Below are 12,489 nucleotides of genomic sequence, written 5' to 3'. Positions count from 1 at the left end.
GCCGGGGTTCGAACTGTCTCAAGCAATCACACCAATATCCATCGCTTCACGCCTTTTCACCAAGGCTCACCAAATATATCTAAACGAGTCTTGCTGCCAATCCGTAAGATCTAAGTCATCCCCAGAAATGTTTACGTTATGGATTTCTTGAACTTGGCGACGATCCCGACGATGGTTCTGGTACTTGATGTAGATGCTACGAGGAACTGATTAGTTTTCTGGACAAAGTGGAATCATAAGTTTTCTTACAGCAGAACGATTTCTAAGACAATCATGGCAGCGACTGAGGAGTAAAAGCCTTTGAAAGCAGTCTGGAACCGTGGTGCCTCGTGCGTGATGAAGAATTGGGGGCCTGTGAATTGGCCAAGACAGTAGCCCAGGAACATCATGACCTATAAATGTTATAAAAACAAGTCAACTCAAGATCGGCATAGTCAAACACTCACGCTCGCCGTGGACTTCTTGGTAAACCCTGCGATGTTAGAGGAGATCATACTCATGCCAAGTCCGAAAGGGACGGTATTGACATAAATGACTGGAGGCAAGTATGAGCAAAAGTTCTGAGCTACAAGATGACATTCTATACTCACTATAAAAAGATGCAAGTCGGCCTTGCTGGTTAGATTGTGAAAGGTCTAAGTCAAGTCAGATACTAAAAGCAGATCCCAACGATGGTAGTGGAGACTCACTATCCACCAACACGGCTCCTATCAAGACAATAATGTTCGTTGCGATCATGACGTAACACCTGGTGTTCTTAAAACGAGTGCAAAACCAACCACTGGAGCACAATAAGTCAGTAACGGGGTATGGGGCTAAAAAGTTGGATACTCACGCAAAGACTACTGAAACAAGGTGGATGGCGTTGGACGGCATGGCCATCAACGTGGCGTGGCGACTCGTGTAGCCAAGGGTCTGAGTCAACACAATCTTTGAAAACTGCTCTGTCATCAGAATATGATGCAACTACAGATGCAATCCAAGGCTCCTCACCGATGTTAGTCCGCCTCCTTGTAGGCATTGCAGAAAGGCGTGTATTGCTAAGATCCACGGCTGAGGATCCCTGAGGCATTCCCAGACCTGGTTCCATTTGTATTCGGTGTTTTTGATACCAGTATGGTTCTTAAGGGCCTATGATCTGGTTAGTACCTCCATTGGCGTTGGTTAGAAGGGGATTTACTCTATCAGTAGCGATATTGCGCTCTCTCTTGCTGAAGAACCATGCATTCGAAGGCGACGCCGGAACTCCAAGAAAGACAACAACACCCCAGAACATGGTCATCGGCCCGAAGACAAGGTACACGACTTGCCAGACGGCATACTTGGAGCCTGAATGATCGCTACCCGAGAGTCCGTATGTTATCGCATCGGCCACGAAAGATCCGATAGCACTGGCGGACCACCATAGTGACGTGCGAAGAGGCTGTTCCTCACGTGTCCAGTACTGGGATATGAGGATCGTGAGAATGGGCAACATGCATGATTCGAAAACACCGAGGAAGACGCGGTTGACGCAGAGTGTCGCAAAGTCTTTTGTGAACGGCGTTGTGCAGGCGGTGAGACCCCAGAGAAAGATCAGCACACCGAAGTATCGTCCACTATACCGTGGTCAGAAAGTATTATACGGTACAAGGCGATCTTAGAGAGTGAACGCAAGAAACCATCCCTAATCTGAATGGCTTTCTGAGAAGGCGAGACTTACATGGGAAGTTTCTGCATCAAGAGAGAGCTGGGATATTGCCAAACCAGGTAACCCAGGTAGAATATTGACGATGACCAACTATACTGCTGCCCCACGAGGTTCTGTGTGGATGTCAGTTGTCATAGAAATATTTCCAAGGTATTCCCTTACCAGATCTTCCTTGATGCCAAAGATGGAAGCCTCGGATAAAGCGACTTTATCCATATAGTTGAGGACGTATGTGCACACCATCTATTTTTGCTGAGGTTAGTTCTCGCATTCTCCAGCTTCCGCAAAAGACCACTTACCATTGGCAGCAGGATCAGGTCGAGCTTCCATCGGACCTTCGCATCTTCCTTGGAGCTATATACAAGCCCAAGAGGGGCAGACCCCAGTTCCTCCGAGCGCTTCTCATCATCATCCACGGTAGCACTGAGTTTGCGACCTGCAGCTGTATCTTCAACCAACTCACCCATCCCGACGGTGGAGTTGGTCGGCATGGTGGTAACGGGCTTGAGGTCTTTATCCATTGTATTATGCCGTGAATACACAGTCAGAGTGACACTTTACTAAGTGGAGGGTGTTGATTGTTTGCGATTCGCTGCCATTTATATCGCATGGTCATGTTTGTAATGATACTAGTTAAAGAACCAAGGAGGTTCAATTTGGCGGGGATGATAGCGCTCGCTGAAATGGCTCAGAAAGGTTTAGCTCACTCTAGGGTCGCCCATTTGACCGTTTTGGGCCGAGTGCGCGAGATGGTAAGATAGCGTTTCTGGGGCATCCGGGGAAGCCTGTTCTCGGCTTTTGTAATTGTTAATTTTATTGTTACACTTAAGTCACGAACGATTGTCGGGAATTGAGAAACTGGAAAATACGTCTTATCGTTATGTATCTTCACTTGGTTATATACAGAAAAACACATATCGCTAATTTCTCCCCGCTACATCTGAGCCACGACGTATTCATAAATATCGTTTCACCATTATACATTCTTCATCTTCTTCAATAGTGACTTGGCTTGAAGCCTCCCTTGGGGAAAGGCACAATATTCTCTTCAGAAGTATGCTTCACCTTACCCATCGAGATGGAGAACTTCTGCTGGTCAAAGATGCTGTACACGTTGCGCAGGAAAGGGTCACCAAAGATAGACACGGGGTACCCTCGAGAAGCGGCGAATACTCCACAAGTGCCACCGGGAAACTTCGACACCACGCCGTGGAGCGGAACCTTGATCGTGCCGTGAACGCCAAACTCAACAGCAATGTACCCGTCGTTGCGCTTGGAGTCAGCGTACTTGCAGTCAACCACGAAGTATTGCTGGCCAAAAGGCTGTTCCTTGGCACCAAAAGCGCGGAGAATAGGAGGCATAGTCTTGTCCGTGAGGTACCAGCTCGCAACACCAGTATCAAGCAACACGGGAAGACCGACATTCTTCTTTCCGTATGTTTCTTTTGTGCGGTTGTTACCCTTGGTGAGGAATACCTCGACTGAAGTGACGTTGACCGAGTTGGTCTGGCCACCGGTGAGTTCATTACTGAAAGGATCGACCATAGGCACAGTGATGAGATCACCGTCAATCTTGGCTTTGTCATACGCTCCGCCAAGGAGCATCCTGGCATTGGCAGCCTTCTTGTCGTCGGGTCCGAGGTAGATGCTCGACGCAAGGTAGTTGACCTTAGAGGCGTTCTTCAACTCCGGCAGCATATACGAGGAGAACCTATCAGTGCACTTGGGCCCGGCATAACCGCACTCCAACGATAAACCTGGTTCGCAGCTTGTCAGCTCAGCATCTACCACGTAGGATAGTGTTTTCTTACCGAGAATTGTGTAGATGTCACCGCTGAGCTTGTCGGGGAAACTATAATCGGATGTGATGCCAAAGTACATGTTCTTAGTAGAAATACCACCGATAACAACTGTGTCAGTGAGATAATCGCCCTGACCAACGTAGCCCAGCGCGTCAGCGAAGCCTGAACCTGCGTAGCGGGATGTTCTACAGCGGTGGTTAGCGACGGAATCTACGAGTACGGGGAAACATACTTGGATGTTTTGTTGTTGAAAGTGCCAAAGGTTTTGCAGTTATTTCCCTGCTTTTTGCAGACTTCATTGCGGGGGTCAAGGAAAGAATATCGCGGGCTGCCGGTGTCGATCTTGAGATACTCAGTCTGCGGCGGTGTGCCAACCTGCAGCTTGGCATAGTACGCCGTCAGGCCCTCATCGCGAGATAACGGGACGGAGATGACACCGGCGGGAGTCTTGCCCGCAGCAGCGACGCCAGAAAATGATACAGCAGCAGCAGCGACGGTGGCCAAAGTGAAGAGAGCCATGACTGTAGCTTACTTGCGCTGTCGATGTGCAACCGACTTGCCTGATCATTATCAGACTATATATAAACAGACTAACCCGCCCACTATAAGGTGTAGCCCCTGTCCATGTGAAGTCATGAGGTCCGACGTTCGTCGATACGAGGTTCTTAGCGGGTCGCATTCCTGATCTGCCGAGCCCGCCGTGTTTCCATTGGCGGTAGGAATATTTGCTAGCCGGTTTTGGGAAATTGACTCGTATGCGGAGCCCGGCATTTTATCCATCCTGGCCGGATAATCAAAGCGCGAACTATCTATGTAACAGTGGAACGAGCGGGAACGAGGTCGTGCTCTTGGCCATAAAACGAGGAAGAAAGAATGCCTGTTTCTACGATACGTAGTCATACTACACGACACGACTGTTCTCATCATGTCTCTTAAAGTCCTGCAACTGATTGCAGCATTGGCTGCTTCTGCCCATGGCATTGCAGTACCGGATAGCCAGGGCGCTGCTTTCAGCCTCGATGCTTTCGCACCAGCTACACCAGAGGAATTCGATCCTGTGGCTGAGCGTCAGAGGCTTGAGGCCAAGTTCCCCACGACGCATGCCAGCAACATTCAAGTGCGTACCGTGAAGCAGTCGGGCTCCGCGAAAGTGAAGCCTGTCTCTGGCGGCATGTCATTCTTCGTCCTTACAGTCATTGGAAACCAGACGTTCAAGATGCTCTACGACACTGGCTCTGCCGATTTGTGAGTACGTCCCTGCTTCTTCAGCATCGTGGACCGAGACTGACGCCTCACTGATCAGATGGGTATATTCCAACGAGTCTTCCCCCTTCCAGAGTGAGGATCACCCAACCTATGCCCCGACTTCATCCGCAACGCTTCTCAAGGGCTACAACTTCACCCTCAAGTACGCCTTTGGCGATGTGATCAGCGGCGAAGTCTTCACCGACACCGTCAAGGCAGGGCCCGTCGTAGCCCACAAGCAGGCCGTCGAATCCGCCCTCATCATCCAGCCAGAAGTCTCCTACGACGGCATTCTTGGTCTCGCATTTAGTACCATCAACCAAGTTGTGCCCAAGAAGCAAAAGACCTTGTTCGAAACTCTCCTTCCCACTCTGAAGAAGAAAGTCTTTGCTGCGAATCTGCGGTTGGATGGCAAGCCTGCGACATGGGACTTTGGGTACATCGACGATACCAAGTTCAAGGGCAAAGTCGCCTATACCCCCGTTGTCAGCACCAAGTACTGGTCGATGAACGTAAGCTCTTATGCTGTGGGCAAGGGTTCATTCACCAGCAAAAAGAAAGTTGGCGAGGTCATCGTCGACTCGGGCACGTACCTAGTCTATCTCCCTGAAGCTGTGGTGAACGACTACTACAGCCACATCAAGGGCTATAAGCTTACAAGCGGAGGGTCTCGCACTTACCCGTGCAATAGCACTGTGCCCGACTTCCACTTCAAGATCGACAGCACAACGCTTACTATCCCCGGACGAGATGTCAACTATACTGTATATGACCCTAACATTCGACTTTGCACTGGTGCCATCACGTCTCAGCTTAACAACAAATACTCTGTGCTAGGAAACTTGTTTATGAAAAACTACTATGTTGTTCATAGCTGGGAGGAGGCTATCCCGAAGCTTGGATTTGCGCCGCATTGATCGTTATTCGCCCTTATCTGCGATGTTCCATGAATTCCTTCACCAAGTTGATTGAGCTCTAAATATTGTCACATAGAATTGGACCCCTCCATTGGTTACCTTCAAGCCCCTCTTGATGACAATCACTAGATCTGTACATCATGTAAGGATTCCGTCACCAGACTTTTACACAATTATGGTATAAGCTTTAAACAATAATCTTACTTTCCATCATTTTTGCGTTCATGCCACCAACTTCCGTCATCCCGAATACTTATCAGATTCTAATAGCCGAGTGGTTCTTGTATCATTCTAAGGTTCCATTGCCTGGTTTCTCATCTTCTACTACAACGCCTTACTCGTCACTGTCGCTCTCATCATCATACAACTCCTCCTCCACCTCATGCAACCTCAAGTTGTAGCTACTCTCTTCTTCATCTCCTAGTACTACCCCTGCAGCCAGTAGTCCATGCCGATAGTCACTTGTCGGTGATTCATACATTTCTTTCAGCACTTCCAGCATTTTCTCAGTATAGTATCCTCCTATAAAATCTGCCACCGTCTCATTCCGACATTGGAACTCCCTTTCAAAATCTTCATCAAGATCATTAAGCCTTTCCAGCAAAAGCCTGTCCTCGTCCAATAATTCCACCCATTCATCCTCTTCAGTCGGTTCTTTCGTTTCCCATAAAAAGCTGTTCCAAGGACAGGGCCCAATGTGTCTGATGTCCAGGAGCTTCATTGTCATTGTGTGGATAGCGCATCTGGCTAGATATGCCTTGTCAACACTACTTACTAATTTTTCGATCCAACCAGCAAAATAGCGCATGCTGCTAGTGGTGTCGAGAATCCCAAAATGGTTGTTGGCCACACTATTTCCAAATCCAGAGATTAAAGAGGCCAAAGGTCTGTTATAAGCACCCGATACACAAGGGCATGGTAAGTTGGATTGCATTTCGCTATTGCAGACCTTGGTGATCAGTGCTTTCCCAGACTCATCGTCGGTCGGAACCTCCCTAGGAAAGAAATAATGGTGATACCTACCCACGAACCCTCCTAAATCATGAAATACCGATGTCTGGAAGCCACTAGCCAAATACTCCAGCTTAAGATCGTGCTTCAACAGCCAATCCAGAAATGGCAAAGGTATATCAGAATGAATATACATATTAGAATCAAAAACTCCTCGAACACGCGCAAGCAATGGCGGGAGACCACCCTCATCCAAAGGTTGGAACCCAAACTCATTGGCAAGCGAACATATTTTTAGAGGAAGAGGCTTTTCAAATAGGCCTCCCGAGTATCGGCCTGAACGAAAGGGCTTGAGTCCAGGACTAATATCGAATCCCTCACTTGTTAATTTACGAGAGAATGTCCGTAGTTCTTCCCAAAGTAACCGTGCTGCAGCATCAGGAAGAGAACTAACAACAAGCCCATATCGGTCGGTGATTTCTGAAGGTAGCCATGCAAGAGAAAGGTCTCGTAGTCGTCGCCGCCGATTCTCTAAATGCTTGAAAAGCAGTTTTCGGCATCTTAGTGAACAGTCTTCCAGCAATTCAGGCGACATCAAATGAATCGGTAGTGAGCAATCAGCTTCTAGGAGCACTTGGGCAGAAGTAGCACAATGACAGTTCTGGCAAAGCACCCACTGGTCTGGTTCGGTACATACTCTCTGACTTTCATGTATCGCAAGCCGAAGAGGACTTATCATCACTGAATCGTTGTCGCAAAGTAAAGATACAGCCTGTTTGTGTTGTAGAAGTAGGGCGAGTCCTTCTGGCCAAGTCATGCTGGCGTGCAGTATGTTACGGCCATACATATCTGTTTCTAAAATTCCTTGGGGAAGTTGGCCGTCCACTGGAACAGCCTCGAGCTTTTGGCGGTCTTGTTGCATGACTGCACAGAATATATCATTAAATCCAAAGGCTAGAACATAGACATTAGCTGACCTTAGTTCTGCAGAGACATAGACAAGAGATGGTAACCTTCAGCGATCTCTGGGTACTCGCCCCAAGTTTCCAATGTCTCAGAAATCGAGGATACAGTGGCGACATTAGACCACCTGTCGGTGTAGGCAACACTTTCAACGTAGAGTGACTTATCGAGGGCAGTGATGAATTTGTACAGTCGAGGAAGTTTCGCTACCGTAGAAAAGGCACAGAAGCTTTGAAGTATTGTTCTAATTCACATAAGTCAGTACAAATAGAAACAAGACTTTGGATTTCTCACCTGTTGTAATTATTGCTGGCTGTGATTGGAACGCCAGCGTGAAACATATATGATAGAAGCAAGCAAAACGATTCGAATACGTCCTCGAGACTCGGTTCATCTTCTGAAGGTTGACGCCACAATAGAGTCCCATAAAACTCAAGAGTCCGTTAGAATTGGAGTGTGCCGTGCTTGCAAAACTAGAACATGAACTCACATATAGGCATATATGGGCTATGTTACTTCCAGAGTCATCTACGTCAAACGGTGACGCTAAGCCTGATCGATAAATAGTTCTCAGTTTCTGTATCAAGGTAGATGTCTCTCTCCATAGGTCAAATTCACGGTTTTCTGGCCTTGCGGGCCTAAAAGGCGACGGATGCCCATTCCTATCGTAGTAATTCCTGACGCGTACATCAGTAGTCTGTACCACGATAAAAGCATAAAAACGATGGAAAACTCACGAATATTCAAAGTACCTCTTGTTGAGGTCATCAACAGCTTCAAATGCCGGACTCGATTGAACAATGTTGCACGGCTGTATCCCAAAGGAAAGACTATATGCCCCGGCGGGATAGTCTCGAGTTACTGACAGGGACAAGCTTCGAGAAAACCAATATCGAAGACCGAGATACGTAAACGTAGTCTTTGACGTTTGTGGTGATTGGTTAAAGAAAATGCAACCAGAACGGTGGCGTTGTCGTTTATGCTCTTGTTTCGAGATTACCAAGCCTCCCCATGACTGATTGACATATGATGATTTTCGATGAATGGAACTAGGCGCAAGGTCGGAACAAGTGCATCTTGGATTGATCAGTCTTTCCAACTCTGATGCTTCATCCTGGTAATTTTGCAGATATCTCGGTTTGGCTGCGACATCTGAGACATAGTTGCGGGAAGCCAGACAGTTCTCTTGGATCCGGTGCGATATTGTTGTCACTTCCGTATCCGTGCGTTGTACAACTGACCCAATGTTTTCAAGCTGTCTGGAAATTGTGTGCAATGTGTTGTGCGTAAAGTTATCGTTAGTATTCATACTGCTTTTTAAAATCTGCAGGTCTTCGCTGATGCCAATGTTGATATCACTGGAAAAAATCAGCAAGAGGCGAACCGTCATTATACTGAGAATTTCTTACAGATTGAAGTTTTGAACAAAAGCACTCAGTGTCATATTTGCCTTGGATAGCTGATCTTGAAGCTGAAACAACCGCTTCTGATCAAACGGATATCGAGCTACCATCATTTGCTTTCTCCATTTTCCCTTCGTATCAGTCAGGCTCTCGTCTCGGGTAAGGTCCAACATCATCTGCTGCAGGGCCATGAGCTGCGACTCGCAATTAGCCAGACCTTGATTGACTCCATTGGCGGATAAGGCGTGACGCTGACCGAGCTTCAGTGTGCTCGTCTGGATGATGAAGATATTTGACTGCAAAAGTGTAAGGCTTTGGCTGGCTGTCTCGATGTCTCGGTGTCGATCTTTCACGGCGCTGAAATAATTGTGAAGGCCGCTGCAAATAGTTAGGCCAAGGGATACAAGGCCAGCGACGCCGCTTGCGATGGATAATGGATCAGCCATGATAAGATTGGGGATGTTGTAGAAGTGAGAAACAAGCGGGTGAAACGAAGCGGGGAAAGTGAGCGCTGACTTTCTGCTTACTGCAAGTCGCATAAGGCAGACAAGGCAGACAGACACTCATATCAGGCGATCAATCAAAAGGCATGGGTAAATCACGTCCCCTGTACCAACTAAACCTCGAGGAGATTGAGGGCATGCATTTGAACCTGCTACTGGAAATCATGTTGCCAGGTGTAGAAGATCGAGCATACAAACGGCAATTTTGTATGTCTCATTTTATTAAGTTTGGTAAATTAAACGGGCAGAGCGTTCATCTGATGAGGGAAGGGAATGAGCGAGTTTTGAATGAGGCTGCAACAGGCCTTGAAGTTAGGAAGGGCGCGTGAGGTTTGTGTAACCAGCCGACACTAAGTGGCAACACTGATACGTCACTAACTACACCGAGGAGTGTACCAAAAGAAATACAGGACCAAGGTGTTGGCCCAGAAATTAGATCATCACTTGATATACTAAATGAATCTGAATATGTTATTGGTGGTTTACCTGTTTGGTAGCACTCTTGGTTCTTTGAGTTCACATCACCAGCAAAACAACTAACTAAACGACGACAACCTTCATCCACCCAAGATTCAAGGCCAAACCATATGGCGAATCTATGTTGCCCTCCTTATGGGAAGCGGCCCTAACAGCAGGGAAGAAAGTCCCCTGCCGATAGTAGGTATATGAAACCGCAGTGTCGGCGGATTGCCTAACCTCTCTAAAGCTCTTCTTGACAAAATTCCCTGTTCCTTCAAAATCGCACTGCAATGAAGTAATTATTCCTGCACCCGGAGGAACCTCGACGTGTACCCCGAAGGTAACTGTAGTGCCTGTCTTGACTTCGACTTGTTTGCTACCGTTGACGCTTAGGTCCACAACAGGCTGGATTCCTTTCCTCTCCAATGCCGTAGCAGGTAATCGTACCTGGGAATTGCTTATGGTATAATTTGTTGAAGTGCTAGGATATGTCCCTGTCTCGCACCAAACACTCAAATCTCGCAGATGCTGCTCATACATGCCTGTAAAGTCCACAACTCTGGAGCTCTTGGAACCTACAACTGGACCCATTTGATGATCCGCATTCTCAGTGTAATGAAGACGAAACTTATTGTCGATACCATCCCCGTACACCTCTCTAACTTGGTTCTTGTACCAATCTGCATGCCATGGGAACGCGTCAACGTCCATCAGGTTATCCATGACGATCATCTTGCCGTTGAACTTGCCCGCAAACGTAGCGCCCCCACTAGCAGACCTCGCCATCTGCTCTGCAACAAGCACTGAGCGCTGAGGATAGATGGGAGTTCGCTTGGAATCACGGAGATAGTCATAGCCGTAGAAGCCTGAGCGTTTGGGAACCGAGTAACGATGGAGCGCGTGCATGGCGAGGAACATTTGGTTGCTTATGTGGACTTGAGTCCCTTCTTGTATAAGAGAGAGGATGGCGGGGTCATTATTCGGGTGAAGGGCGACAGTCTTGTCGTTACTGTTATCATGACCTTTTCCAGCGATCTTGCCAAGTGTTTTGCCATCACTAGAAAGAATGGTTATATCCAGCCAGTAAGTTCTCGCTGATTTGAGTGTCCTGTCGAGGTTGAGCTCAACAGGAACGTTGTTGGCATCGTACCTTATGCAAGTGATGAATGTCTCGTAGTCAAGCATCTCCTCGCAAAATATATCACCAAGCTCGGACTTTTCAGTGCCCAGATATCCTGGCTTTTTCCAGAAGTCCTCCACATAGGTAGAATCCATTCGCATCACAGCTGAACCGGACACACTTTTCATGGACTCCCAAAGTGACTCAGAGGCTCCAGTTACGTGAAATCTCTCCCATCCTTTGACAGGGACACCGAGGGCGGTGGCCTCTTCAAAGACCTTTCTTTCAGTGGGACTGAAGGTTGAGTAGACGTCCCCACTGCCACCAGGCCAAAGGCTTTCCTCGATCTCAGCACTCTTGTTTTGAAGAACCAGACCTGCGAGAGCACGAACAGACCAGTTGTTGATGGAAACTGGTACAGCTTGGACAAGCGTCACAGTACCAGACCATATACCAATCGTATTCTCCATTGCTCCAACAGTGACAAGAGATCCACCACTACCTCCGTAGATATATCCATGAATTTTGTTGGCCTTGGGCTTATAGTACTCACGGGCAACCACCATGCTGAACTTTGCCGTAGCAGCATCACCACGATAGGTTGGTAGACCAGATGCACGAACGGTATATCCTCCACTCTCTGCTCCAAAGCCTATCTCCCGATCGGACGCAGTTGAGTTCTGTAGTGGATAGACAAGTTGGAAGAAGCGTCCCTTCCAGCCATTCTTAGGGAGGTAGATGTTGAAGTCAACAACAGTTCCTTCGAAATGCCCTGACACTCGAAGATGAGGGATCGGCAATGCCTCATGAGTCTCGCTATCGATTACAGGTCGGGAGTAGAGAGGATCGATGCAGTCTTCGGTGATTTTCCATGCTCCATGGACTTGGATGCAAGGATTGCTGGTCAGCTTTGGCGTGACTTTCTCGGCGGTAGCTGAAGGACGCAAGATGCTCTGTGCCCTGCTAAAAATAGTCCTAACGCAGCTATTAGCAGTTTCCTTATGCTCGTTTCAGTCGCGGAAAACATACAAGGCTCTGAAAATGTTCAAAGAAACCATAATTGATAGAAAAGCTACGAAGGATAAATAAGATTCAGTAGTTTTATCTATTCATTTATCTGCTCCTCAGATGACTTTATACATGCCTGCTAAGGATAGCTCGGGCCTTCACGATCCGACAAACACACGGAATAAGCACCTCAGTCGGCACTAGCGTTGGTGTACTCGTCGTATTTGTCCGAATATTATGTGATTGGACGACATTCAAGAGCCAAGGAGCACGAAGACATCTGACCCCATGCTTATGCACCAGAGGAAATTAGCCTGGAGGCTACTAAGCCTTTAATGGATCGCCTCGGTCCTCTTATCACTTGGGCTATGCGTTCCAGGTTTTGTCTCCCTTTGCGTCAATAATTCTTATTACTGACTATGAAGAAA

General features: G+C 47.6%; 5 protein-coding genes across 5 annotated transcripts; 1 reads left to right on the top strand and 4 right to left on the bottom strand.

The window, feature by feature from the left end:
- Positions 1 to 66: 66 nt before the first annotated feature.
- On the bottom strand, positions 67 to 2,211 carry FMAN_13939 (uncharacterized protein; the record flags this gene model as incomplete). The annotated part of the gene is made up of 11 exons (XM_041833471.1): positions 67 to 196; positions 250 to 392; positions 447 to 535; positions 591 to 635; positions 690 to 781; positions 836 to 939; positions 994 to 1,131; positions 1,181 to 1,598; positions 1,703 to 1,803; positions 1,853 to 1,933; positions 1,990 to 2,211. The coding sequence occupies 11 exons, from the start codon at positions 2,209 to 2,211 to the stop codon at positions 67 to 69; spliced, it is 1,563 nt and encodes a 520-aa protein (XP_041683832.1).
- A 475-nt stretch (positions 2,212 to 2,686) lies between these two features.
- Positions 2,687 to 4,011, bottom strand: FMAN_13938 (uncharacterized protein; the record flags this gene model as incomplete). Its single annotated transcript, XM_041833470.1, has 3 exons — positions 2,687 to 3,447; positions 3,502 to 3,677; positions 3,725 to 4,011. 3 exons carry the CDS (start codon positions 4,009 to 4,011, stop codon positions 2,687 to 2,689), a joined length of 1,224 nt encoding a protein of 407 aa, XP_041683831.1.
- A 406-nt stretch (positions 4,012 to 4,417) lies between these two features.
- FMAN_13937 (putative aspartic proteinase precursor) lies at positions 4,418 to 5,654 on the top strand (the record flags this gene model as incomplete). Its single annotated transcript, XM_041833469.1, has 2 exons — positions 4,418 to 4,737; positions 4,796 to 5,654. 2 exons carry the CDS (start codon positions 4,418 to 4,420, stop codon positions 5,652 to 5,654), a joined length of 1,179 nt encoding a protein of 392 aa, XP_041683830.1.
- Positions 5,655 to 5,988: 334 nt separating this feature from the next.
- FMAN_13936 (uncharacterized protein) lies at positions 5,989 to 9,417 on the bottom strand (the record flags this gene model as incomplete). The annotated part of the gene is made up of 6 exons (XM_041833468.1): positions 5,989 to 7,559; positions 7,619 to 7,812; positions 7,863 to 7,999; positions 8,059 to 8,245; positions 8,306 to 8,926; positions 8,978 to 9,417. The coding sequence occupies 6 exons, from the start codon at positions 9,415 to 9,417 to the stop codon at positions 5,989 to 5,991; spliced, it is 3,150 nt and encodes a 1,049-aa protein (XP_041683829.1).
- A 597-nt stretch (positions 9,418 to 10,014) lies between these two features.
- On the bottom strand, positions 10,015 to 12,111 carry FMAN_13935 (uncharacterized protein; the record flags this gene model as incomplete). Its single annotated transcript, XM_041833467.1, has 2 exons — positions 10,015 to 12,028; positions 12,083 to 12,111. The coding sequence occupies 2 exons, from the start codon at positions 12,109 to 12,111 to the stop codon at positions 10,015 to 10,017; spliced, it is 2,043 nt and encodes a 680-aa protein (XP_041683828.1).
- Positions 12,112 to 12,489: the final 378 nt, after the last annotated feature.

This window comes from Fusarium mangiferae (assembly GCF_900044065.1).
Source record: "Fusarium mangiferae strain MRC7560 genome assembly, contig: FMAN_scaffold007, whole genome shotgun sequence".
NCBI classification, from domain to species: domain Eukaryota; kingdom Fungi; phylum Ascomycota; class Sordariomycetes; order Hypocreales; family Nectriaceae; genus Fusarium; species Fusarium mangiferae.
This window is presented reverse-complemented; position numbering and strand designations above follow the sequence as displayed.